This window comes from Tenebrio molitor, chromosome X (assembly GCF_963966145.1).
Source record: "Tenebrio molitor chromosome X, icTenMoli1.1, whole genome shotgun sequence".
In the NCBI taxonomy this organism is placed as follows: Eukaryota; Metazoa; Arthropoda; class Insecta; order Coleoptera; family Tenebrionidae; genus Tenebrio; species Tenebrio molitor.
In genome coordinates, this window is record NC_091055.1 from 8,836,408 (window position 1) to 8,863,041 (window position 26,634).

The window sequence follows — 26,634 nt, forward strand, 5'->3', positions numbered from 1 at the left end:
TTTTTAATAGGGGTTATTGCTCTTTCATTAAATAAAATTTCACACGTTATTTCGTTAGTTGTACATGAAAATAGCCAATTACAAATAATTGCAATCTCAACGACATCCCTCATCCTACTCGTCACTCTCCGCCCAAGTACTCAATTGATAATTAATTAGTTATCGATTGAGACCGCTCTTGAAGTGTTTCATTTTATATAACGTATGGCCGTCTCTTTGTGACGATACTATTGCTGTCTTTGTAAGTTTGGGGATGGTCCCCTTCTGAATACTGAAACGAATATTATGGATATTTTTGCTTATGTAAGTTTAACACTCATATGCATGGTTGGTTGCATAGATAGCACGGTGACGCCCTCATACGTCATTTGACTTGTAACAATTTCGAGATGATCCGCCCCCTACGATCTCGTTATTACAATTAAATACCGTCAAACGCCTGAATGTTGTTAAATGTTAAATGGCAAATTAAATCGAAGGGTTGATGTTAGTTAATTTTACAACGAGAAATTCTTTTTATTATGTTATATGTCGACTGATATGTAATTAGTGGTGTGTGTGATTTAATCGAGAAGTAGTAAACGGATGACGGTTGCGATTGTTTATATTCGTTAAATAATCAATCAATTAAGAGTAATGTGCCCTTACTTTTTTGGCTAGTGATAAAGTATCTTTGCTTATTTGGTATGGTTATTGTGTAACGATGACCGTCGATTTTAACGATTACTTTTGGGTGAGTATTATATATGTTATAACCTATCAGAAAGTTCCATTGACGTTTCAACTTCTAATCCAATTAAGATCATTAAGACAAAACTTTTATTACTCAGGGTGAAAAAAATAATGGCTTCGACGTTTTATATCATAATATGAAATATGGCCTAGTTGCAAGTAAAGATTTTGCCGATCTACTCAGAGAACGGTAAGGGGCACTTCAACCATTTTATTGACCAATTTAACAATTCTCTTGGCACCAGATCAAACATAGAAGAAAACAACTCTAAACTACTTAGCAAATTTGCAAAGCAAGCAGGAAGTTGTTGTAATCAAGGCACTTTTGCTCCATTATGGCAGGTCTTAAAAACATCTGCCGAACGTCTTTCAGCGTTGCACATGCAGGTGGTGCAGAAAGTTTCAGATTTGGTGAAAGAAGTAAATAAATATTCAGAGGAACTCCACAAAAAACACAAAACTGTATGTGAGAGCCAAAAAAGCTTATGTTTTGTGCCTCACTCTTATTATTGCAGGTTAAAGAGGATGAATCTGGCACACTTGAATCAGTACAGTCAATGCAAAATGTGACATTAATGGTACAAAAATGTAAAGACACATATACACAGAGAGGGTTGGAACTGGAGAAGTTGCGCAAAGACAATGCCAGCCTTAAAGAAATTGAAAAAGCTGAGTTGAAATTAAAGAAGGCTCAGGAAGAATACAAACTATATGTTGAAAAGTACACTACAATTAAGGAGGAGTTTGAGAGGAAAATGTCTGTCACTTGTAAAAATTTTCAAGAATTGGAAGTCACCCATTTGGTGCACATGAAAGAATTTCTCAATTCATATGCTGATGTTGTTGAATGGACACATGAACAGATGGGTAAAGTTCACAAGGATTTCAAACAGCAATGTATTGAATTAACTGTGGATCAATTGCTGGAGCAATTTGTTCGCAACAAATCAACAGGACCTGAAAGGCCAGGTAAAAATTTCAATTTTCATTATTGCAAGTTCATTCAGTTTAAAGAATGATTTTATATGTTTTTTAGGTTTGTCTGTAGTCAAATTAATTGTTTTGTTTAGGGAAAAGTACAACCATTACTAAATATTTCATGATTTTTACAAGTATGTAGTTTCTTTAGTCACCTTGGTATTTTCATCTACTGTTAAATCACATATATAGAAACCATGATTTTAATCAATTTACTTCACTAATTGTAGAAATTTTCGTGAATAAATCAGTTTGAAATTCGTTATTCTAATGACAAAATTATCAGCATAATAAATTACTGCGAGATTAGATTATTATTTGACACGCGTTCAGCTAAATGCGTTTTAAATAACTGGGCTGAGCAGTTATAGTATTAAGTTTTTAAAACATAATTGCACAGCAAACGCTGTATAATATTTTTCAACGTATTGCCAGAGAATGGCAGTCTAATGAAATATGTCCATACCTTTCTGACAAGATATTGAACACAGAGCATTATAATATAATACGATCTCATGCAACAAGATTAGTAAATCTAGTATTACACTTATAAAAGTCTTTATTACTCACGTAGAGTCAGTATTTGTTTAAATGAGTTGTTTGATTTGATCTTTATCGCAAAATCAACTTGTAAATATGCATGGCTGGCTTTATTACATTAATTTGATGGGATTTTATCTGATATTGTATTAGACTTTAGCAGTTTAATTTAATAGTGTTTGTTGTTGGGATTATATTTATTTATCCGTATATGTGTATATTTGGTGGTAATTTCCAAAATAATCAGTCATCTCTTTCAAATGCTGTGGGAGATATGTGGAGAGTAAAGGTATGATAAAAACATTTGACATTTAAGTTCAAGATAACAGTGTAATTAGAGTAATTTTTAATTAATATCTGTCCATGAAGATAAAACGTGAAGAGACGTATTAGAAGTTTTATTTTGATTACATAAAGTGAATTATTTTTGAAGGTAATAATCCGAGTTGTTTTATACCCAGGATTTTGGGTAGTTTAGGTTATGTCTCGTTTGTTACTAAATTCGGATGTGCATCTAGTAAATGGCATCGAGTTTGACCGATGACGTGTCCCTCATCTAATATCTGGTTTTCTTGAAGGTATAGTTGATATAGAGGAGGCACTATTGTCACCGACGCAAGACTCGGAGAGTTCGAAACCACCAAAGCGCGAAGGTAATGGCAATAGCGACCAGACCGTGCCAACACATGCCAAAACATCCCGCCGTACAACTTCCCTCCTCAATCTCTTCATGTCTAACTCCCAGGGTACGTGTCAGTTTCCTGGTCGCTGTAGCACTGTTAACCCGGGCAAGGGCTATGTTTTCAGGATCACGCGAGAGCCGAGCCGGCCCATGCAGCGCACCTTCGAGCCCAACGAGTCCAGAAGGGGACCAACAGCTGACTCGACACTCGCACCGTGGATCTAAGTGTAACTCAACTTCTCTTTACTAGATGTCCTGCATGTCTGGCGTCGGCTCGAGCTGTTATATGAGATGGTGGCGGTTATTTTCGTCATCCTTCACAGAATCTATGCTTGCTGCCACTATCACTGTGCTGTAGGGCTTGTTAGCAGGTAGCAGACCTGGATTTTCTTACGTACCCTGAGTTACCTGCACGTTACTGTTTAAATCGGGCTGTGTTGGCAGGGCATAGCACGCTGAATCTCCCCCTCCCCTATCACGCTTACACAACTCCTTTTACATCTCATCATTCATACTATCGACGTGTCAGAATATCTGTGGTCGTCTTATGGTCGAATGTTGTAGGGTTTTTACGTAGTAGGCGCGAAAAAGCTAAACAAAAAAAGTCCAAAAAGAAAGTCAAAGATAATGTCGATACTCAAAGCAATAAGGAAGAAAAGTCAGATATGTAAGTTGTTGGTACATTTATATTTTCGTTATCATTTTTTACTGCGTTAACATTCAGGGAAGAGAAAGACGAATCTCAAAGAACTGCCGCGACCACCGATACTGGAGCACCGGAATTAGACGAAGACGGTTACGTCATAAGACCTAACGTGCCCCACAGTTGGAACAACGAAAAAGGAAGCTTTTATTCCTCATCAGACTCGGATACTGGTAAATTAAAAAAAAATCGTTTTTCACGCACCATGGTCGAAATTTCCATTACAGACGACGAACGAGAACGAAAAATCCATGTTGAAATAAAGCCTCTAAATAACGGATCTGCACCCATGTCAGCTTCAGTAGACGAATTACGAGCCACCGTAGAAAATTTATATTTATCACCAGTAGGAGGCACTTATGGGCGACGCGGTTCAAATCTAGACAACCAAGATATGGCAATGAAGCGTTCTCAGTCTGTCTCTCAACAGCTCGGTAAACCAAGTAGTGACTTGTTAGGTCTAAGTTTCGTGCAGAGTCCCAACGCTTCCAATTCTTCTACTCCCACAAGTTCGCACCCTTATGCGCCGTTACAGAGCCCCTCTCAGTTGGCCCTGAATTCTCCAACTCTCTCAGTTTCATCTAAATATGCAGGTAATTGAAATTTTGTTGGAACACATCGCAGGATTCAGACACCGTTTTGTAGATTTAGGCGATTTGTTATCCGAAGACGGTGAAGTTCCGACCGGTGGTGCTACAAAACAGCCTTTGCGTCAAACTCCGACTCCCACTTCTGGGTACATGTCGATTCCTAGACCTCCATCTCGTCGCTCGGATCCTTCTCGACACATTAATCAGAGCAATATTTCGAGGGCCGACAGCATCAGCAGCTTGGAATTCCGCACTGCTTGTGTTCCCGTGGGGGTGTCGAGGGGACCCTCTCCACTCACCATCGGAATGGCCGACACTATTCCTCTAGCCGTTGCTTTCCACGAGATTGTTCACTCGTATTTTCGCGGTGCCGACGAAACAAGGTATTTGACAAGTGTTGTTAAAACGAAACTGTTGCAAGCATCGCTGGTATTGCGGGCGATTATTTAACGTCGTTCTAGGTGTCAAGTAAAGATGTCAGGTGAAATGATGCTGTCGTTCCCCGCCGGTATAGTTACTATCCTAGCTAATAACCCAAATCCGGCTAAACTGGCCTTTCGTGTGAAGAACACACAAAGACTCAGTAGTATTTTACCAAATAAGCAATTAGTAGCAATGTAAGAACGCTTTCTTCTTACGTCGACACAAAATTAATTTGGTTTTTGCAGTGATAATGGACAATCAGCAGCAGATAGTTTAGTTTTGGAATTTAACATGTCTGCTTTAAGTGCACTGTTGAAAAAGCAATCAGAACAAAATCCTAGCGCTTCATATTTTAATGTAGATATCTTGAAGTATCAGGTCAGTCGTTTTAGTTGGGGTCACTCAAAGATACCACTTGTTTTTTCAGATCAAAGCTAAGTCGGGCGCAAATTCGTGTCCCTTTCAACTAGTGGCCTATTGGAAATGTACGAGTTCGCATACGGATTTAAAGGTAGATTATAAATATAATTCTCACTCCATGAGTTCTCCGACACCGTTGCTGAATGTGACCGTGGCCGTTCCCGTCGACGGTGGTGTTAAGAATCATCAGTTGAAACCCGCGGCTCAGTGGTATACTTGAGCGGTGGCATTGGTGGGTCTCGATTTGATCGGAGGAGTTGCAGGTTGGCCGACACCAATCGAGTGATATGGAAGTTTACGGAGTTGTCTCAACATTCGGAGAATCACGGAGTCGGCTCTATGTTGGGTCGTTTCGATTTAGAAAACGGACCGAGCGCACCGGCTACGATTTCAGCCGGATTCAACTGTGAAGGTACGACTTTGTCAGGAATCGAGTTCCAGTTGGTAGGGTCTGGTTACCGACTATCTCTAGTCAAAAGACGGTTTATATCTGGTAAATATATTTGTGATGGCGATTTGAAATATAGTTCAGGTACCGGCACGCCCTCTACTGGATCTGCTGCAGCGAGCACTGTTTCCTCCACAGGCGATCCAAATTGCTAGCATTCCCACATATCACATGTGCAATATAGTTCATATATAACCTTTAAATTTGTACGTCAACTATTTTTATTTATGACTATTTCCATGTTATATAGCATATATATTATATATAGTTTATGAAGCTATTTTATAATCAATAAAGATTTTGTAAAGGAGACATTCTCGTTTGTTTTTACGTATTGGCACATCTCGAGAACGTGAACAGAAAGTGGAACGGGTGAAGGATGGTGGAATAAAAAACACATGTTAACAGAAACTTTTATATAACTCTTTACTGTATGATTAATAATAATAAATAATATAAGTGCGTTCGATGTCACTAAATTAACCAGAGTTGGCAAGCAAACGCATCTACACAAAATATATGAATATATGTCAACCATAGATAGTTTCGTCTGACTTCCTTGTGGCAGAAAACACGAGTGCACTGATTAGAGATCACAAATTTTTGTATAAAGGGGACGTCCATAATTTACTGAACGAAATTGATTTTCTGGCACCTTGACGGATTTATAAACGGATGGCATGGAACATAAGCAGTTGTTGATTATTACAAAGGTAAAGCTGGGCAAACGACTCAAATAAGGTTCAGCAAATGGCGCGATGTAGCCGTGGTATATATTAATCGCGTTCTTGTCCTTGCAAAACATACACCACGGAACTAGTACAAAACCATGTTGCCATTACGAGCACCAACAGTTTCTGGCTACTACCCTGTTGAAGGAATGAGCATGGTGCTCATTTTGCACGAGTCTGAGATGGAACCATCGTACGACTACACTGGTGCTGGAGGACCGACAAGCGGTCCTCGGATGCTCTACCGTTGATTGAAGGTCTCTCAGCTGGAACACAATTTCCCAAATAACCATAACGGCCGATGACTTTCGAGTCTCGATCTGGTAAGACCAAAAACTGTTTATCCTTCCAGAAGACGTCGAAAGTCATCAAAGTGCGAAGTCACGAGTATAAATAGGTAATCGAGTATCGACGCGACGCGATGCGATACAAACAAAACGTGGGGTTGTAGTTAATAAATGTTTTGTCGAGGCCACCCTGCGGTGACCTTTTAATTCGAGCGTTAGTTTCGAGTAAATAGAAATGTGTTGTTGAGTCGGTTATTTTTGCCGCGAGATCGATAGGTTTAACGGGGTCGGGGAGTGGACACTCCTATTACCCCCAAAAGGGAACGTTATAATCGACCGATTGCGCAATAAAATTGCCGAATACTTGCCTGTGCAGCGATGACTCTGCCCTGGCCCGAGTTCATGCTTTCACTGCTAAATCCATACCTAAAGCAACATAACCAAATGGAATACGGTAAGCAGAAATCGGGTCCAAGTTTACGACATGCCTTGTTCCTTATTTTGATCGGTTAAAGTCGGTGGGGCAGATTGGGCAATAGGAGGGGGTACATCTGGAGGAGTCCAGGCTTTTACTTCGCTATGAGGTCGACTACTGATGTCCCCTGAAACACGATACTTTCTTTGTTAATTATTGTCACGGAAGTGACAGTCTCGCGCGTTTTTACCCTCCCTGACGTTTTGCGTGACCGTAAAAGTTTTTCCGGTGTCCAGTGGCACAGTCCAGTTGACGGGATCAGGAGAACGCATCAAAATTTGTTCGGGAGATTTAACTCTGGTAGGCTCCGGTGGCGACTTCACCACCGGTTCGCAATCAATTATTTCCGGAGCTTCAGTTCCAGTCGCAGTCTTCACTTCGGTCTCATTAATTTCTGCTTTTGGGGGATCCGCTAATGGTACACACACAATATTATTTTATTAAGAGTATCACCGAGGCGGCTCCGGTTAAGAGTAACAATGCGTGTGCCAAGGATCGTGCCTTAGTTCTTACCTCCTGAACTTCCTTTTTCTAACTGTTTAGACCCTAGTTTTTGCTTAGAGAAGTCATTAGTGTTTTGAGATTTTGAATTAGCTTTGGCCAATCTGTCGTCTTCGGTTTTAGAGGGAACCGAACTATGTTTATATCGGGATGAGGCAGTGGTGTTCAAGGATGCTAAAACACCGGAAATTCGTTACTAACAGTACAATCGCCACACACGGTGCAGTCGTTCATTTCCAAACAGTTGCAGAAGCAATAATACCGTGAAAGGTCATCTTATAGTTTTTTTTTCCTACATGCAATATAAGATGTGCTTCCAAAGCGCTGCACACATTCACGGAAATAAAAAAAAAAAATGATGTGAGGACCGAACTGAATTTTGCACGTTGAAAGCGTTTGAATATTGCAAAGTGAAATGAGCCAAGCCAAACATCACGAGTCTTGGCACACACTGACGATTTAATCACATGCTGGAGCTTACAAGGTCGAGGTCTTTTGATGCAAGCTGGATTTGTCGAAGATTTTCTTTCTTTTACAGTGGCGGACCTTGACTGGCGCTTTGGCGAACGCTTCTCAGTTGTGTCTGTTATCGGACCGACAGATTGTGACCGTACTGCAAAAGTAAAACCACAACTTTGCGCAAATTTCCTATCAGCGCTGACTTACAGTTCTTCGGACCTGTTTTCGGTGCTTTCTGATTATGACGCTTCAGCGACGACGATTTCAGCGGCGAATTTTTCTTCGGGCTGTTCTTCTGGGAACCTCTCGAGTCGTCGTCCTTTTTCGGAATAGTCGGTTCGAGCTTTTCTCTAGTCGGGGATAAAATTAAACCGTCGAATTCTACGAAACTACGATTTTAAATCAAATTCTCGCTAAGGTTACGGATCGTACCTGTACCTCCGGTTGTTCTTTCTAAATGATGTCTGATCATATCTCGCACAATTCTAGCAGAATTTTCTGCGTTTCGAGCCGCCTTCGACGGAGAAGTTTTGTTGTTATTATCTACTTCCTTCTCTTCTTTTGTATAGGACTTGTGTGTCATGGAAGCGAGAGATAAGGCTGATAGAGAACTTCTCCGTGAAACTTGATCCCAAAGTTCAACTTGCTTATTGTATATATCAGAAAGCCTATCTGGAGCAAGTTCACTACCCCAACCGCGGTGCTGTCACAAATATTCACATGGAATAAATCGTTTCGGACGTGCAAAATTGTTTTTAATCAGCGCATTGTGTGTAAGGCATTCAAAAAGGCATACACCCTCACCCTAAATCAATTATTCACAGATGCTTTCTAAATACAACAAGTTGACAAATTGGGATTGATAGTTTGTTTGATCGATCGTATCGTGAAAATTGCTTTTTTTACGATGAACGATCGCTCCTGCCCTCTTAATTTCTACCAAATAAAAAACGAAAAAAGACGTTCCGTTAATTTGCGGCTGTTTGTGTCAAGTGGAACAGACGATTTCGCAATGTTAGAGATAAATCGTGTTGATTGTGTCAACTTCGTTTCCAAATTGAACAAATGAATCGTTGAAGAATCAAAAGAAATTTTCTGGTCGATCGGTTTCGCATTCGAAAACGGTAAAAGCGAGAGAGAACGGTTTGTAAAACAATTTCGGCCTCATTTATGATTCATTTATACTTTGGACATCGCATGGAATACAAATTAGGTAGGGTCGTGTGCGCGACATGGAAGGCAAATCGAGATAATATGTATATTTTCGTAACGAGCAAATGGCGCAGAAATCGGAGAGAAGATGACAGGAGAGACGGGTCCATTACGTTTGATGTCATACCTTATATTCTCCGGCTTTTTTACGCAATTCTACGACTTCCCTGTACCAGGAGTCGTTCTTCTCGTACTGCGGAGGCAAAGAGTTTAGTCCTCCTTGATCGTCGGCGTCCTCGGCAGAAGCGCCACGCTTAGTGAATCGGCCTTCGGAGTATTCGTACTGGGAGAAGGGTCTAAACTTCTTCTTGTATTCGGTATTGAATTCATCCTTGAATATGTGAGTCTTGTCTTCACGAGTATTTCTTTCATCGACTAATGGTTCGAGTTCACTGGCTGATAGTGCATTATGGCGGTTTAGGGTGTAAGTAATGCGGGGAGAGGAGAGTTTGATGCTTACCATCCTTGTTTTCCATATCGATGCGTTTTTTGTGCACCATAGCATTGGTGGCCGGTTTTAGGGCTCCCATCGATTGGGATTTACGAGGTGCCGAAGAACCGGCGGCATCTCTACGTGAAGTGTGCCCTTGAGGCCAAGCGAATTGGAGTCTATATTCAGTGCTAATTTTGGAAATGGCCTTCCGGAGAAGTCCGGTTTCGCGTCCCTGGAAAGAAAGGGTTATGGACCGAGGGGGTTGCGGATGGTAAGATCAAAGCGGATGAAGGGGTGTGTGAGCGTGTCGCGTGTGTCTTATTATTACCATGTTCTCCAAATCGGGGTCCGATTCCCTACGCCGCTCCCGCTCCCGCATGCCGTCCCCGTAGGCGCCACAGCGTGGTCCCTCCGACTTGCTGCGCCGGGAAGGCCTCCAGTGCGGGCCTCGCTCCTCCGACTGCAATTAAAATGAATACATTTTCTTACAGTCATGCCTTCGAAACGGAAACGTATTCATTTTAATAAGGCGATACGGCCAGTTCTGTCAGTTCGAATGTACCGTCGCATGCAGCACTGATCCCGCTAATGGGCGCTGACGGCTTCTTACTGGACTGATTGCCGGGGGTGGCCCTCCATCGATCCCCTTTCGATCGATGGCCGACAGTCCGGACAGTCGGGATAATCATGCAGGCAAGGCGGAGAGAGCAACTTGGTCTACTGGACTTACGGGTTTTGGTTTAACTAACGACAACGCCTCGGGAGCGGCGGCGGGTGCAATCACTACTTGTGTCTTGCGATTTTGACTTGACGGCGGTCATATTACGCACCAAAGTGATTATAGCCTTATAGCCTTGCCACTCAATTTTCAACATGAACGGACTTACGTTTGCGTTCTAGCTGGATTCGTTACAGTAATATGAATAGAGATGATCTATGGCCTACAAGTACTGTGGAAATGTGGTCTACTTTTGAGCGACGCGCGACTGTTTATTAAGACCAGATGCAGAAGTGCGTGCACGATTTCTATAATGCTTACTTACCCTAGCTCTAGATTCGGTGTTGCACATTCCGTTCGCGGTGATCTCTCCGTCGCTGATCAAAAATTCGTGATGGCGATAGGCCAGGTCCGGGTACTTCTTCCTCCGAGGCATCGCGGGTTCCAGTTTTGGCACTAAACCCACAAATTTAATCATGCCAAATTTCAACCGCCAGACTCACGAAATCGACTTACATTCGTTATGAACGTCGTCCTCTTGTTTGGAGGACTGTTGACTATCAGTTTTTTCGCCTAAAAGCGAAGACGTGATTAAGTGATGTCTGGGGGCGTTATCGATTTGGTAAACTGTCACGTTAAGAGGCTTACCGGCGGCCGGAGCGGCGTTGGGCTGAGGCGGTCTCCGCACCACTTCTTGTCTGGGTCCCGTGTACTCGTGCCATCGGTAAGTACTCCGGTACTCGGAGTGCAGCTGCAACTCGACACCGTCGTCAAACTGGAAAGACGTCGGAAACATTGCTCGTTCTTACCTTATCGACAGGCATCGACGGGCAAGCTCTGCACAAATTCCAGAATGAGCCAATCATCAGGTCTAATGAGTGGACACTTGACTTTTTTTCAGGTAATCTTCGGGCCAAGAAGCCATACACCGGACGAATCCGCGTCCGGAAGACTTCCGGGGTCAGCCAGAAACGCGAGAGGAGACGGCGTAGGTCGCGAAAACTTAACACCGAGCCAGCAGACTCGACGGACTCGAGAGCTCGTGCAGCATGACAGGAGCCCCACCTTATTGGCAATCCGTGCTCTGGTCGACGGCTCAAGTCAACCTAGGAATCAATAGACGGGCGCCTGCTCCATGCAATTCTGTCGTTGCGCCACTTGCGCTACTGTTTTTTTCCTCCAAATCCAATTGCGTAACTTAGAGCGCCATCCACAAAAAGGACTTTGAATTACAAAGAAAGCTTGATGGACTCTATTTCAATTCTATTCGGTCGCGTTCATTTCAACTTCGTTCCACCATAAAGAACGGAGAATTAACCTGAAACCAACCGACCCCTATTTATGATCGAGAATTGCAATGTTTTCGAATTCTATGGTGCGAGGTCGACGACCCTAGATTGGCAGAATGTCATTCTCTGGATATGAAGGGCGAACGGTCGGCCGAGACGTTCTGACCTCTCACCCCTCTTTATCAGTTTTTTATTTACTCCTACGACCCCATTCCGTTCCTTTCTGAGGTATTTCGCTCGCTCGAATCCCTCTTCACAAAACCTAATTTTTATCGAATTTATGGAATTCCTAAATTAAAATAACGGCAGAAGCTAAATCAAACTTTTCCAAGACACTCAAAGTTCTTCCGTTCGTATTCATAACTCTAATCAAGATAAAGTTACAATGTCTGATGGGCGTTCGCCAGGGTCTTTTCTTATTCGTTGTTACCTCGTTGGCGAAATACCGTTCTATCGATCAGATTCGGAATCAGTCTTTTTTTAAAATCGATTTAAAAATAATTGCATGCTCAAGACTTACCTACTTATAAGTCATTAAAACCAAAATCATTATACTATTATATGTATTTTAAATACTTTATTCCTCGATTAACTGTAAATTATTGCTATTAATAGAAATTTTCCTCATAATCTCATTTATTATGTAAATAATGATCGATACGGCATTAATTGAAATTAGAAATAAAAAATCAATGAACCTAAGGTGAATATACCACGTTCAATATTTTTCCATCTGCAAAAACGAAACATCGGCAACGTCAGGACAAGGTTCCCTAAAATTCAGTCTTTTCCAAAGGTCAGACATTATCTATTCCGATAATATTGTACAATTTGTAACTATATTACTTTCTTACTTTCTCTTATCGATTCTATATTTGTAAATAAAAATCTAATCTTTTAGTGGTGCAAAAAAACAAACAGATTTATAAAATATATTGATTTCACTTTAGAACATGAAACTATAAACTGTATTATAGTACGTATTTTTATTATTATTATTAGAAAATTACGAAGTGTCGAATTCTTTGTTAATAAACAAACCATCTATGAGAAAATGAGACGCCATTTGTTTACAGTTGACGTAAACCTTTTGTATTAACTTTCCTTGCTTAATTAAAGTGACAAATAAACAATTCAGACAAAATGAACTGCTTCAAATAGAATAGTGATAATCATTCCATTCGTGTTGGTTATTTAAAGCAAATAAATGTCTGCTGTGAATGGAACATGCCTTGATTATATTGATTGAAATTTCCGACCAGTCTGTAGATTCGAAGCATTCCTGATTGATTTTAGCAAATATCTCACCTGACACGAGAGCGACAACATTGGTATATGGTAAACTGATTAAAAAATCAGATAAAACTGGATAGCATCTCGAGTAAATATAAACAATTTATTCGATAAAGTCACAAATGCGCGCTGAGCCAGTACCCGGCTAGTACGTTCGTTCCTTAACACTCCGTCAATTGCTTTAACCTTGATAACTCAGTACTTTTATCAGTCTGATTATTTAAAATGGCCTACAAACCGGATGGCCTTTTTGAATATATCCTAATCAATTACAGATGGGTGTTCGTTTGTTTGTTTCTTCTCCCTGCATCATTTTTCTTTGACATTTGGTTGTACTTTCGAAACTGGATTGTTTTTAAACTGAGCAGCGCTCCCAAGCAACACAATTCCAAAGTCAAAGACGTACAAAACCAGGTAAGCTGAACCCGTTTCCACATTTTGAATAAATACCGCGCGTCAACGATGCGTTTGTTTTATAGTAGTTTATTTGACGAGTTTGTGTGTAAATTGGGCCTTTTTTGGCACGCGTGGGCCATTTTAAAACGCGAGTGAAACGACCGTTTTAAAGGCCCAGGAGTCCCAAAAAAGGCCCAATTTACACACGAACAAGTTCAATACAACGTTTTTTTGTTCGACGAGCCCTTTAAAGGCTCCAAATCGCTTAAAACCTTTAAAATTAGCTTGACGTTTCGTTTTGACAAGTTGTGACATTTATCAAAATCCGTTCACATGGGAGAAAATTCTCAAATTCTGACAGTGTCGAACAAAAAAAGAAATAATTATAATTAAATACAACAGTTCTTTAAAAACTTCTGTGTATACATCTCACGTTGATTGATACTGTTTAAGGTGACAAATTGGATCAAAAATGGAAAAAAGCAGTTCATGTGTACCGCCAGACCCGGTTGGCAAACTGTATCATTTCGAAGACCTAAATATAAGAAGACAATGTACAATATCAAAGTAAACCTTGTAGACGTTCTAGATGTGAATTTGGAAAAGAAGGTAACATGGTACAACTAAGTGGGTCTGTAAAAACAAATTTTTAAGAACAGACGGTACGTGTGGAGCCTCTGGTTACGATGGGTCAGCTGACCGCAACCTTAAACCCTCTGGGCTGGACCATTCCTGTGGTCCCGGAACTCGACGATTTGACAGTTGGAGGTTTAGTTATGGGCACCGGAATTGAATCATCCTCGCACAAATTCGGATTGTTTCAACACGTTTGTGTGGCATACGAACTAGTTTTGTCTGATGGTAGCGTTGTAACATGTTCGGCCAAAGAGAATTCGAATTTGTTTTATTCGGTACCTTGGTCGTACGGAACTTTGGGAATATTGACGGCTGTTGAAATTAAACTGATACCGGCTAAGAAATACGTCAGGTTGACCTACCAGCCTCTCCAGCAACTGGAAGAAATCTCCCGTGAGACAGAATTGGCAAGTAAAGACTCTAAAAACGAATTTGTCGAGACTCTGGTGTATAACAAAGACGAAGCAGTACTGATGACGGGGAATCAAATCGACACAGTTGAAGATGACAAGGTAATGGAGTGTAGTCGAGGATTATTTAGTTGTTTGTGAATTTTAGATAAATGAAATAGGTAAATGGTACAAGCCGTGGTTTTTCAAGCACGTGCAAGCTATGTTGAAGAAAAATAAAACAGTCGTGGAGTATATACCGCTGCGTGATTATTATCACAGACACACCAGATCTATATTTTGGGAACTTCAGGTTCAGAACTGAATTTTTGACAGTTTAAAATAAATTTCGATTTCACGTATTTTAGGATATCATTCCTTTCGGTAATAACGTACTGTTCAGGTACTTCTTGGGATGGATCGTTCCTCCAAAAGTGTCGTTGCTAAAACTGACTCAAACTAAAGCTGTGACCAAACTTTACGAAAACAATCACGTGATTCAAGATATGCTGGTACCAATAGAAACACTCAAACCTAGTATTGAAAAGTTTCATGAAGTACTCGAGATATATCCGATGTGGGTCTGTCCTTTCAAGCTTCCTGCAAATCCGGGGATGGTACACCCTCCAAAAAATCCGCGAACTAACGAAACACCTCCGATATATGTTGATATTGGGGTTTACGGGGTTCCCAAAGCTACCAACTTTTCAGCAAGACAATCGACGAGAGAAATTGAAAAATATGTCATGAACGTCAACGGGTGAGTAGGCTTCTGTTGAAAATCCTATTTAAAAAGAAATTTGGTAGGTTTTTCAAGTCGTTTTTTTTTGCTTTTCATATTTAAGAAAGTCCAAATTGTTATCAAAAATTGTTAAAATTCCTTTGTAGAATTTTTATAACCAATTTTAGCAACGTTTTCACTTTTCAGTCAACAATCGTATCCACTTTTTTAGTTTCTACGTTTTGTACAGATACTTTCAATTTTTTTTATAGTACCTATTTAGTAAGAATATACCATTTTAAGTAAGGTTATGTATTTGAAGGAGATGTCAAAGACGACCTGCGTTTGTAAAAGAGAAGAAGCAAGGCCTGCTTGAACACACATTTTTTTGAACGCTCGTTATTTACATTGATTAATACGGGGTGATCAACAATGACTGAGTCTGTTGGCAATGAACCAGTTGAAAAGTGCTGGTGTTTTTTGTCTCGTAATTTGCGGTGACTGAATTTTTTAACTTGAGACGACACTAAAAACATTTTTGGTTATGCCGGTTATGTTTATGCTACATATTACAAAAATGAATCTTTGATGGTAAATTTCAAATTTGCCAAATTTCATTGTTACCAACAGACTCAGTCATTCTTGATCACACCGTATAATATGTCATTCCATATTTTATAGTCTTCTTTTTTATTCTAGATCTGTAGTAAAATTTGACGAATTGTTTTTTGACTTAAGGTTTATAAGAAACAATTACTTACATAAAACTGTTATTTGTTAATGTTAAAATTATTAACATTTATGACACTCATTTTAGGTTTCGTATTGAGAACAAAAGATGAGTGACTGTATCATATGTTAATCATTTCGAACGTTCGAATCATCACTGTAACCTTGTAAAAACCGCATTTCGATAACTTTAATAACAATGCCGCTATCTTACTCATTTACTATTGGTCGAGAAGAGACCAGTTTTACAAAATTCGCATAAATGAATCGGAATAACTTGCGAATATCGCACTTTATGACGAATAATTTGTGTCACGTGCAAGTGGAATTACTGGAATTCCAACGTGAGAAAAAGCTTGACGAGTGTATTTTTTCTTAAAATAAAAGTTGATTGAATCATCGTTGCTTGTTGCATTACACTGGCAGAAATGGAACGAGTCATTTTCATGTTTCCAAAAGTAGTACTTTTAGTAATGTCGAGTCGGGGTGCGCTGGGGTCTAACGTAGTCTCTTGGCCATCCCTTGTTTGTTTGCGTTGGCGTATTAATTCAGTTGGGGTTGATCAGGTTTCAGATGTTGTACGCCGACACTTACATGTCAAGGGCGGAATTCCGGCGGATGTTCGACCACACACTCTACGACAAGTTAAGGGCCAGTCTGGGATGCAAATCTGCCTTCGCCGAGGTCTACGACAAAGTGAACAGGAGCGCGAGGGAGTAGCAAAAAATCAGCGGAGATTGGAGTCATCTCGTTCGAGGAAGTCACGGCCGGTGGCCATCATTAGAGAAATAAAGAATGTTTAAAGAAACGAGTGGTTTTTGTGGTCCCGAGTAGATTTGAATGCGCTTGCGCCCGCGACTCAGTACTAGCTGGTCAGTGGGCTTGTTCTTCGTGTTTCATTCATAACTCCGGCCGGTTCATTCAATTAGGTTGCGTCTAAAGCACGTCGTGCACCTGTCGTGTCTCCTCTACCTGCCACCCCCGGGGCCGACCAGAGACGTCACAGCCTTCGGCCCGCTCGGAACTATTGCTCGGTGGCATTCGTGAGTGCTCCAACCCATGTGCTGAGCCGCCCCTGACTTCTATCATGGACATCTTCTATGTGAAAGTGACACTGTTTTTGGCTGCGCTCCTCTCGCTATGTAAGTGTGCAGTGATTAATATTAGATATTATTTATTTATTTATTCCTCGAATTCACATTCCTTCTCGCTGACTAAACTAATTTTTGCTCTTCATCATCATCTGTTCCCATCAGACAATCGCTCCTATCACTTCACTCTTACAATTACAGAAGAATTACCGGCAGATAATGGGAATCTAATCACAACACCTGACGCATCTTCGTCATCCATCAATAAAAAACGACAATATTATACACAACTCACATTATTGACAAATCAATCTTATCGAATTTGAATAACACAAATGACTAAATAAATTTGTCCTTCTACCGTTACCTTTTAAAAAAAAAAAAAGTAACAAGACTAGACAATTATCCAATTACCACTTCCTCGATTCGTACTTGGATGTCGGCAATGATTCATTAAAAATGTGCATTGTTCGTTCAAATTTTTCATCTTTAAAAACCAGAACAAGATATGACTTTGAAAGCCATGGAAAAATATTTATCACAAAACTTGCATCTACCGTCATAAAATTACCATCGAACAGTTAGTGTGCGTTTTAATGAAACAATGATCCAACAGTAATCGTTAATCATATGGAGATATGTAGGTTTGTAAACCTAAGAAATAACTGAGTAATATAAATGATTGCTCAAGTGACGAACTACAATGCGTAAGTGTAAATGCACTATAATTCTGGTGCCGCTGCTACAATCAAATTACGATACAACTCTTGTTATACAAATATGCATTTTCACGTTGTTTAATATTCCTCTCCCGACAAATTGAACAAGTAATCTTTCCTTAACGAGATTTTTTGACATATGACGTAATATGACGTAGGCCGATGGACCGCACAAATTCGGTGAAGTTCGCACCAACCAAAATGGGCATTTCGACAGAGCGGCGCTCTTGTGCCTCTTGTTCACATTCAGCATAAAGATTTAACCCTCGACTTCTGGTTTAAAAATAAGCCGAACGCTGGACGCATTCCTGGATAAAATAAGCTTTGTCCTTTGTTCCGAGGCTAAGCCCAAATAAATGAAGTCGTGCATCCCTGGCTGTGTTAAGCAAAATCCTAGTTTTGTTGTACGTTGGATATTTTAATCTAACCGTAAAAAACTAAAATATGTGAGATTGTTTTGTTGTATTTTATTTAACTTAAAAAAAATATTAGTGTGACCTAATGTAATTTCAGTTCGTCGATGTTGGCACCAGAAGAATGAAAAAGGTTGTCAAAGAACGTGACAGCATTATTAATCGTTGTTAACTCGGGGTCGCTGAGCATCATTTGTTATGTAAACGCTATCAAAATTAACACGTAATAATGATAATAATGTGAGCAAACAGACGGTTAAGGCCTGGTGTGTGTTTACCTAGAGGGCGATTTTTTTCCGGTCGTAGGTACCGAATTATGTTTTATCAGTTAGCATCAACAATAATTGGTTTGCGAAACACGTAAAAAATCGCTATGAAGTGGGGTTAATGTTTTGGAATAAAATTTAAGTATTCCGTGCGCCGTACTGTTCAACAATGTTATAGTCGCTTATGGTAATATTTTCACGTCGGTGTGGGTGCTCCTTAGTAGGAGGAAAGAATTCATGGAATGAAATGGGTACAGAAACAACCAACTCGAACTTGTTACCGCATGTTAATTCAGTGACCCACCCTCTCTCAACATGATTTGTTCTCAACGATTTTCTCTTTACCTTCAACAAGGAAGCGTTACTTTACCAAGGAACCGAGAAGTATATTTGCATTTTGCGTCATATTTCGTTACGGTTTGTAATTTTTTCACTCCATTTAACGAACAAAGAGATTATTACTGCATTTCCCCATTTACTTTAATCCGGGGTAATTAAGGCTGCGACTTAAACTTCTAATTAGCTTCCATCCGATATTATCAACGATCTATTCAAATATCGGCTTAATCCGTTAAAGTGCGTTCACATTTTAGCCGACATTGTTCGCCGGCGGAATCACATTTTGAAGGAATCTGTGTGATGAATGGGCCGCGATTTATCATTTTTGGGGCCCGTGGTGCGACCGGAGCCACCCATTGAGACAATTTGGATTATCTGCTACACACATGAGCATTTCCGATCGATCATTCGCCGTAAAGTGTATTTTATATTTTTTGGTGTTCCGTTCAACACAAACTACGAAAAATATCGCTTTTGGGGTGCACAGTTATGTGTTTATTTACTACAAAATTGTGAAAGGCAGGGGCAGGTAAAGTAATTCTATTCTGGTATTCGAACTACCTGTGTTTCATTTAAAGAGGCCGTTCTAAATCAGTTGAACACCTGCCTGTAATTGTAGTACCTACCTATGCTACCTAATCTTAAGGCTTACGTATTTTAATGGGCGGAATTAAGTCTGCAGCAAGACTGCATCTGGTTTTTTTACAAGTAAAACCAGCTCCATTTTTTCAGGATACGGCAATTTACAATTTGAAACAACTAAAAATAGTAATAAACGCCATTTAACGTTAAAAAACCGGAGTTTTGGTTGAGTGGAACACTGGAATTGTGTTTTTTGTCGATGTTGAAACAATTTTAACAACATCTAGGACAGTCTCGCGAACTCATCGAAGCAAACAAATTGAACGTCAATAGATAGATAGACATTTTTGTTCTCGATTATGCATAAATACTCGATCTACATTAATTTAATAAACTTGTTTAACAACAATGAATCCCGAGGAATGCGCACTGCACCTATAGTCCTCAAATAATTACAATGATAATCTCATCATTCATTTCATTATTATTATTTACACGAACAACACTCAAATTCAGTTTATTTTACGAATCACTTGGTATGCATGTTTAATGTGCTCGTAAATGTTTGGTCACAGATAACAACAAAAATTAACGCCTACCTAATAATTTTACATAAATACAATCATCGTCTCACATTTTAATATTAAAATCTAATAAATTTTAACATCAAAATCTAATTCATTGTAGCACCAGAAATTACAGATTTTAGGTTTCACAGTCTACAAATTTAAAAATATAAATTGAAAGCTATCATTTTTGATCAATTTTGTGTAACAACTACCTGCATAGTTCATAATTTTCACTTTACGTCCTATCAATATCGTTTTATAAGCGGTAATACCCTCACAAATTTAAATATATTTAAAACTTGCGATTCGATATTCCTTTAGTTTGTTGTTTCAATAAAGGTGATGCAGCTTTAAGGTGGGCTTTTATCTTATGAAAATTAGGCGTTTCAAGGTTTGCAGAACGTTGTTTTACTCCTCCTAAATATTCGAGAAGTTTTTATGGCAAAGAAGATATAAATTGAAATTTATTTTGCCGTTTAGATAAATTACGATTTATTGCACGAAACGGGGAAAACAAATGGTAATTTTAGGTGTGCCTAATATTTTGTGAATTTAATCATTATTTGAACAAACAATATTTCAAGTTTAACCCACTAATTATACCTAATTATAATTTTTTTTGTAAATAATTTTGCCCTATCTATACTCCTATATACGTCGAATGTCTAAATAAAAATTTGATCAGGAGTGATTTAAAATGTTTGGTGAACGCATATGTCATACTTCGGTATCTACCTAAATGACAAACCACTGTAGCGTTGATCTTGCACCCGTTACGAAAATAACTGTCTGGTATAAATGTCTTTTGTACAGTTGAATAAACCATTTTGTAACATTAGCTATTGTTAGTTTTGAAAATTGAGTACAAAATTAAAAACAAAGATAGTTAATCACAAATTGGAGGTTAAACTTGACAGCAGTGACAGTGACATGTTTCGTAAGCTTCCACAAACGGGAAGTAAACACAGTTGTGACACATAGGTATAGCATGTGCCAAAATAAAAATATTGACTTAGATTGTCGAATAAAAAAAATCACTAGATTTAACATTTTCAAATGGTAAAATTAAAAAAAAAAAACACCTGTTACCTTACGTTGTCAAATACAAGAATCACTAGATTTAGTAATTTTTGTTATTTGGTTAATTTAAGTGCAAGTTCGACGTTTTCAAAACCAAAAATGTTGATAAAAATACCTGAAAAACCCACTGACTTAATGGTAACTAATGACGATTAGAATGGAATGCTGATGGTTTTTTGATTTTGGCACAGATTATATATGTATGCCTATGTATGTACGAGTATATCTTAATTAATTTAAAAAAATGTATAAATTCTACAATTATACGTTACTCTGGGTCGAGTAGGTACTATTCACATTATGGTTTTCACAGAACAGAACATTGTGTTCCTTTTTTCAAACGCAAAAACTGTGAACACAATCAAGTATTTTTATTAACTCTTGAATTCCTCGGATGCAATACCGTAAAGGAGTTGAGTTTCGAAGAACCGACAGGTCCAACGGTGAAGAAATAATGAGCATTTCTAAAATTGAATTGTTGTGTGAATATTTCATACAAATTCTTGAAGTCAGATTGTTATGACATATATTTGGCTGTTGTATAAACCAATTACAGCTTAATTACATTTACGTAATAGGAATCAAGATGAAGATGGTGATGATGACCATCAGTGGGGTTCGAGGTCTAGAAATTTCATAGAATTAAGATCGAACGATTGTTTGTTTTGTTTTTTAGTGGCGCCAAGTAACGCTTTTTGTTTTTAATTAATTATACGGCTAGCGAGTGCGTAAAATTGTTGAAAACGGTTTGAAGCAAACGTGGAGGCAGGTAGAGGAATGCACTTGGCGGTCGAGTATTGAAAACCGAAACTGCTTGCATCTAGTATCGTGTCAAAGGAGTATTTATTGCATCCTTTTTGATATTGTTCCGGTTGTTGTTGGACTCTTTGGCATTCATTTTGCAGCCGTCTAATAGAGTAAGTTCATCAGGAAAGTGAATCCTGTTGGACTAGTCGATCGTTTTCGAGCGCCGTAAATTAGAAATAGATTGATGAACTGGGCGGAGAAAGTGGTAATAATTAAGTCCAGCATCCCGGTATCCAGAACATCTAAACCGGTATTGCAAGTATTCACCGGATATCGTCGGTGGAATCTCCACAAGGACGGAAACGAGCAAACAGGATCCGGGGTACCTACCATCCCATTATCTCTTAGCAGCAATAACTGTGGTAACTCGCCAGGCTTCGTCGCACTGCCGGTCGGTGACTTTGCGTTCATCGGACCATAACAATCCATCCATACTACAGTCCATTCTTATGCGAAAGTAGATGGTAGTATAGCACAATCTTATTACCCCTCATTAAGGCCAAATCACTAATAACCGCAACCAAAAACAAACATCTAGGCCCCGTTCCCGTTGAATTGTCACAACTCAGCAAAGCGTTGTTCAAATTCCGAATTTGTTCTAGACCGAAATGCTTGATCGACCAGGCGAGAGGAAAAACAATTTAATTTTGCTGTTTCAGGGGGCGACTCGGACGCCGTGTGCTATTTCCCTCAACAATTTCAAGGGGAATTCGTCATGCAAACCACCACAAACCTAGGCACAGGAGTACAATACACCACCGTCAATGTCACCTCCGTCTCGATCCCCATATGGGGCAACTGCCACCGACGCAAGGGGAACAACAATTTCATACTCATGCTCAAGTATGTCAAACATTCCGACCCATAAACCAATTCCATCGGTATTTCGACCAGAAACGCTTGCGGTTTGGGATATTTACACAACTTCGGCACCCGACAAATCCTTTTTAATGTCGGGCTCGACCAAATGGTCGTCCGTTCTTATTAGTGCATAATAACCGCCTAAAAAACCAGTCAAATTATTTGGACATGCTCTACGTAACACGCTGACATTGAAAATTGATATTTACCGAGTGGAAATGTATTCGAAACCCAAAAAACTTTGATTGCCGACGATAAAAAATCAGAGCGTCAGGAAATCCGAAAGACATTTTGCTAATAAATTCTGAAGAAATCACGTTACCTGATTGTTACACTCAGTTTATACTTTTTTTACTAGGCGTCATCATTCCGGGGTTAAAAAGAGATTAAAACGTATAATGACCAACACATCCTCATTATGTAAACAAGTTTTGTCTCCTGTTCATTAATTCAGTTCAATTATTAATTTTCATAGTAAGAGCTATCCGCACATTTTTTTTTCTTATAATCGCCTGGATAATGAACGGAAATGTATCTTTGCTCTTTTTATTATCATTAAAGAAATAAATTTAGCAGACTAGTGGGGTTATTAAACTTTTTAATTGCCATTTTTGAAGGCGAAGGTCAAAAACCACTTTAACCCATCAGTAGTGGGCATGATATGTTTAGTGGCCATGTCCATGTGGGGTTCGACTAATCTCTTCCGGATCTTGAAAAAAAATCTTAAATAATAGGAATACCGATGGAACAATCGTTGCTGCTAAAACGGTTCATTCATGTCAATTCACATGAACCCGGCTGAGGTGGCTTAGTTAACTCGCTTCGACTTAATTAACGCGTTTAATAGCTACAGGGAAACAAGTTGTATTCGGTGTTTACACCTGAAATTGCGATCTGCCAACGTTTTACAAGTGTTTACATTAAATCAGGAAATTATTTCGAAATGTTACACTACCGAAAAGTTAGCGGAAGAAAATTGTCCTTCCGAAGAATCCTTAGCAAATCGTGAAGCAGCGGAAATATTGTTATTCAGTGAGTTAACCTAAGATGCATATCACATTTATGTTACAAGGGCGTTATTGTAGAAAAGAGCGGTTTGTACACCAGAAAAGAATACTGTCCAATCGACGGCAAGTACTCTATCACGTATAAAAGTAACAACCCTGCGCAGCCGAACGAATGCACGGGATACGACTCCACAATGGACTCTTGTCCTTCCGGTTCGATCCTCAACTTCCGATTGAGAGGCTGCACTGCCACTCCGAACGTCGTCGATCTCAAGTTCGAGTGCTTGGCAAGCTGGAGCGGCCCCAACAACGAGAATTATCTGATTTTCGCCGACAACAACAGACAAAGCAACGGCCAAAAACCGAAATATCGTTGCGCCGTAAGTTTCCAAAGTGTGCTGTCGTCACCTCCACTTGCCAAGTCAAGTTGAGACGTGACCGCAGGACGATAGCTTCGAAACATTTCAACACTCCGGTACATTTTTCTGCAGTTGTATAACCACGAGTATCGAACCGGCGACATCCAAATGGCTTTGAGTCGCGATTCCACCTGTACGACCGACTTGATCAATGCGACGCACGGCTTCGAGACCTTCTCGTTGACCCCACGAGCCGAAAATCCTTGGCCCGCGGAAGCGTCCTTCGGAACTTGCAGTTTCCCAAAGTGGATGCACGGCAATTGGGAACACGTTCGTGTTGACGATGATACAATGATATACAAAGACCACTCCTCGTTTAAAACTTACACCATCAAATGCGTTGGCGTTCGGGAAGACGACAATAAATACCTGATCTTCAGCAGGACACAATGGTAGGAATGTGAGAGTGTCGATCCGCACGTCTAATGTCAATGTTTTAGCGACGAGGAACGCTACAACTGCATGCGTATTGTCAAGAGAAGCAACAATATATTAGAATTTCAGTTAGGGTCGAATGCTAGCACCACCAAAGATGTGTTTGTATTGTGTTCAGACGACAATTTCCAAGACGATTCGTGGATAACTCAAGGGCGTAGGTGGGACAATCACTCGTGGGACTTGTCTGATTTAGCTGTTTCAGGAACCGACATGATAGATGAAATGCCTTCGGGTAAGTGTCCGATTTCAGGGGAGTACGTTGGTGTGATCCCAGATGGTGAAGATTTATGTGCCAAACTCTGGTCAGACTGTGACACTTCCGAACTGATGTACTACCAAGTGTCCCATTGTAAAACGAACGAGATCTACGAGGAGCGTGAATATAGATGTCTGGGACACTGGAGAGAGTCAGAATATCTGTACACTTATACACAAAGACGTGATGTAGCCGCGGGAACGTATGAATGCTTTGTTGGCGTGAAAATGTCGAATAGAGAAATTTATATCAAGGAAGCGGGAGAACATTGCCAAAGACATATAGATCCTCTGCATTACGGAATGCAACTGAATAAAACTAGCATATATACATGTAATTATTGCGACGATCTTTTCGCGATATCTTTTATTGTGGATTTTTAATTATAGGTAATTATACAACGCCCCGCAACCCACCCAGTACGAGAACTTCTACAAAGATCCCGTCAGATCCCAGGAGGCCCACTGTTAGTATATTGCCGACGGTCAAGTCTACAACCAAAGTGCGGAATTTTGGTAATTGCACTTATTATTATGTGACAAAAAAAAAAAAAAACAACAATTGTCAGCACATAATTATGGTGCGTTTTTGTTTCAGACACGACAGGAGCAGAGACAAAGAACAATAACAATACAAGTTCAGCCAGTACGGTTAAAGCAATGTACTTAATGTGTATAATTATATATATACTTAAACATTTTCTGTGAGAAAACGAAATCGAGAGACTTAGCGTGTATTTATACGTACTTAAATTAAGTTCTTCTTGCCAAAATACTTATAAGAACTGTTCGCAAATCGACCATTTTTATAATTAATTTATTTTACGACTATGACTTGCTCTGGGAGCAGCAGCGCCTGATCATTATACACTATTGTGATGTAAATTATTTATATTTAAATAAATAAAAGAAATACTTAATAGTGTATGTGTTTTCTTTAGACGAATTAAAAACGATCTTTGCACTTTGCAAAATAAAAATATGTAATTGCTTCGGCAGACTAGAAAAATACTAAAAAAATGTGATGATTTCATCATTTTACAGTTAGCAGGAGACAATACAAACAAAGTTATGCTTACAAAATTCACTTTGATAGAAGAACACCTGATGAGTGTAAGGTAATACCACGACTAGCTGAGGAATTATCCTTCCTTATCAAGAGATGTTTATTGTCACATGTTTTAAGCAAACTCCCCATATTTAATTCCAAGGTTAACGGAGAGTGGTGCAAGTTCCTGCATCAGTGCGTGATAGCACATCAAAATATTCCACAACACGTATTTTATAATTATGATTTAACTAATCGTTAATTGATTGATTATTATTAATCCGTACCTAATCATGATTTGCCATTCTCGGTTCTACCCAGTAACCCACGACCCATCGCTGCTTTCGGGAAAATCTTTTGAATATTTACATGTTTATGAGATTGTCGCCTTAAATATATTTACCTGAAGTCATTTAGAAAAGTAAATATAATTTAGTACATCCGGTTGGCGCGACATTCTTCAGATAAAAATAGGAACAGTTTGAATTTATGAAAGGTGGCGCCACTAGCCAAGACGACTAGTCGCGTAGCACTGAAGACAATGTACGCCAGATGGCGCTAAGCGGAATAGGAGTGTCGCCACCTCGAATTCAAAAATTCACAATGCTGCACCCAAGAGCACGAGCACGGTTCTTCTTTATCTAGGGGTTCACCAATTCACGATGACCAGAGAACAACGAATGAGTCTCTTTTTTCTTCGGTACCAGTACCAGAGGTTGTGGGGGCAAAACATGAATTCATATTTGAATAAAAAATGTTTAATAAATACTTAACAATTTACATGTGTTTTCTTTAGATAAATTAAAAACGCTCTTTGCAATTTTTTATTTTATAATTATGATTTAAGTAATCATTAATTAATTCATTATTAATTAGTAATAGTGATTTGTCTACAACCAATCCACTTCTGTATAAATGCTATCGGGAAAATCTTTTGAATATTTACATGTTTATG

At 39.4% G+C, this 26,634-nt stretch overlaps 4 protein-coding genes across 16 annotated transcripts; 3 read left to right on the forward strand and 1 right to left on the reverse strand.

The window, feature by feature from the left end:
• Nucleotides 1-365: 365 nt before the first annotated feature.
• Nucleotides 366-5,828, forward strand: LOC138139928 (F-BAR domain only protein 2). 3 transcript variants are annotated; one of them, XM_069060517.1, is made up of 14 exons: nt 366-733; nt 831-922; nt 978-1,194; nt 1,248-1,701; nt 2,829-2,996; nt 3,058-3,159; nt 3,497-3,599; nt 3,657-3,808; nt 3,863-4,228; nt 4,281-4,608; nt 4,687-4,842; nt 4,894-5,026; nt 5,076-5,278; nt 5,332-5,828. In XM_069060517.1, exons 1-14 carry the CDS (start codon nt 704-706, stop codon nt 5,669-5,671), a joined length of 2,844 nt encoding a protein of 947 aa, XP_068916618.1. In that variant the 5' UTR covers nt 366-703; the 3' UTR covers nt 5,672-5,828. The 3 variants fall into 3 exon arrangements, with proteins under 3 accessions (XP_068916618.1, XP_068916619.1, XP_068916620.1); XM_069060518.1 differs by having other exon boundaries at nt 367-733; nt 811-922; XM_069060519.1 differs by lacking the exon at nt 3,058-3,159 and having other exon boundaries at nt 367-733; nt 2,829-2,903.
• Nucleotides 5,829-5,917: 89 nt separating this feature from the next.
• Nucleotides 5,918-25,856, reverse strand: LOC138139929 (nuclear protein MDM1). Of its 10 annotated transcripts, none has more exons than XM_069060524.1 (16): nt 25,711-25,856; nt 11,142-11,650; nt 10,981-11,083; nt 10,849-10,905; nt 10,658-10,788; nt 9,943-10,074; nt 9,642-9,846; nt 9,309-9,577; nt 8,402-8,540; nt 8,177-8,350; nt 7,992-8,123; nt 7,523-7,684; nt 7,200-7,421; nt 7,023-7,136; nt 6,903-6,960; nt 5,918-6,513 (listed from the first exon to the last, which is right to left on the reverse strand). In XM_069060524.1, the coding sequence occupies exons 2-15, from the start codon at nt 11,196-11,198 to the stop codon at nt 6,935-6,937; spliced, it is 1,923 nt and encodes a 640-aa protein (XP_068916625.1). In that variant the 5' UTR covers nt 11,199-11,650; nt 25,711-25,856; the 3' UTR covers nt 5,918-6,513; nt 6,903-6,934. The 10 variants fall into 10 exon arrangements, 9 of the variants coding, with proteins under 9 accessions (XP_068916625.1, XP_068916621.1, XP_068916622.1 ...); XM_069060520.1 differs by having other exon boundaries at nt 8,402-8,672; XM_069060521.1 differs by lacking the exon at nt 25,711-25,856 and adding an exon at nt 12,930-13,069 and having other exon boundaries at nt 8,402-8,672.
• On the forward strand, nt 13,140-16,593 carry LOC138139932 (delta(24)-sterol reductase-like). The gene is made up of 6 exons (XM_069060532.1): nt 13,140-13,328; nt 13,764-13,919; nt 13,970-14,458; nt 14,505-14,648; nt 14,704-15,095; nt 16,352-16,593. The coding sequence occupies exons 1-6, from the start codon at nt 13,140-13,142 to the stop codon at nt 16,503-16,505; spliced, it is 1,524 nt and encodes a 507-aa protein (XP_068916633.1). The 3' UTR covers nt 16,506-16,593.
• Nucleotides 16,518-25,553, forward strand: LOC138139931 (uncharacterized). Of its 2 annotated transcripts, XM_069060531.1 has the most exons (10): nt 16,518-16,657; nt 16,715-16,927; nt 22,311-22,494; nt 23,360-23,544; nt 23,598-23,899; nt 24,011-24,330; nt 24,379-24,530; nt 24,579-24,965; nt 25,022-25,147; nt 25,230-25,553. In XM_069060531.1, exons 2-10 carry the CDS (start codon nt 16,873-16,875, stop codon nt 25,337-25,339), a joined length of 1,821 nt encoding a protein of 606 aa, XP_068916632.1. In that variant the 5' UTR covers nt 16,518-16,657; nt 16,715-16,872; the 3' UTR covers nt 25,340-25,553. The 2 variants fall into 2 exon arrangements, with proteins under 2 accessions (XP_068916632.1, XP_068916631.1); XM_069060530.1 differs by lacking the exon at nt 16,518-16,657 and having other exon boundaries at nt 16,694-16,927.
• Nucleotides 25,857-26,634: the final 778 nt, after the last annotated feature.

Bases quoted from the DNA above. Each gene is read 5' to 3' on its own strand.
- LOC138139928 (XM_069060517.1), top strand. From the start codon at position 704: ATGACCGTCGATTTTAACGATTACTTTTGG. The intron at 5,027-5,075 runs GTCAGTCGTTTT...TTGTTTTTTCAG, and splicing joins TAGATATCTTGAAGTATCAG to ATCAAAGCTAAGTCGGGCGC. The intron at 5,279-5,331 runs GTATACTTGAGC...GAGGAGTTGCAG, and splicing joins TTGAAACCCGCGGCTCAGTG to GTTGGCCGACACCAATCGAG.
- LOC138139929 (XM_069060520.1), bottom strand. From the start codon at position 11,198: ATGATTGGCTCATTCTGGAATTTGTGCAGAGCTTGCCCGTCGATGCCT. The intron at 7,422-7,522 runs GTAAGAACTAAG...GTGTACCATTAG, and splicing joins AGAAAAAGGAAGTTCAGGAG to CGGATCCCCCAAAAGCAGAA. The intron at 6,961-7,022 runs GCATGTCGTAAA...ATGTTGCTTTAG, and splicing joins CGATCAAAATAAGGAACAAG to GTATGGATTTAGCAGTGAAA.
- LOC138139932 (XM_069060532.1), top strand. From the start codon at position 13,140: ATGGCCTACAAACCGGATGGCCTTTTTGAATATATCCTAATCAATTAC. The intron at 13,329-13,763 runs GTAAGCTGAACC...ATACTGTTTAAG, and splicing joins TCAAAGACGTACAAAACCAG to GTGACAAATTGGATCAAAAA. The intron at 15,096-16,351 runs GTGAGTAGGCTT...GGGGTTGATCAG, and splicing joins TATGTCATGAACGTCAACGG to GTTTCAGATGTTGTACGCCG.
- LOC138139931 (XM_069060531.1), top strand. From the start codon at position 16,873: ATGGACATCTTCTATGTGAAAGTGACACTGTTTTTGGCTGCGCTCCTC. The intron at 22,495-23,359 runs GTATGTCAAACA...CGCGTTTAATAG, and splicing joins AATTTCATACTCATGCTCAA to CTACAGGGAAACAAGTTGTA. The intron at 24,331-24,378 runs GTAGGAATGTGA...TCAATGTTTTAG, and splicing joins ATCTTCAGCAGGACACAATG to CGACGAGGAACGCTACAACT.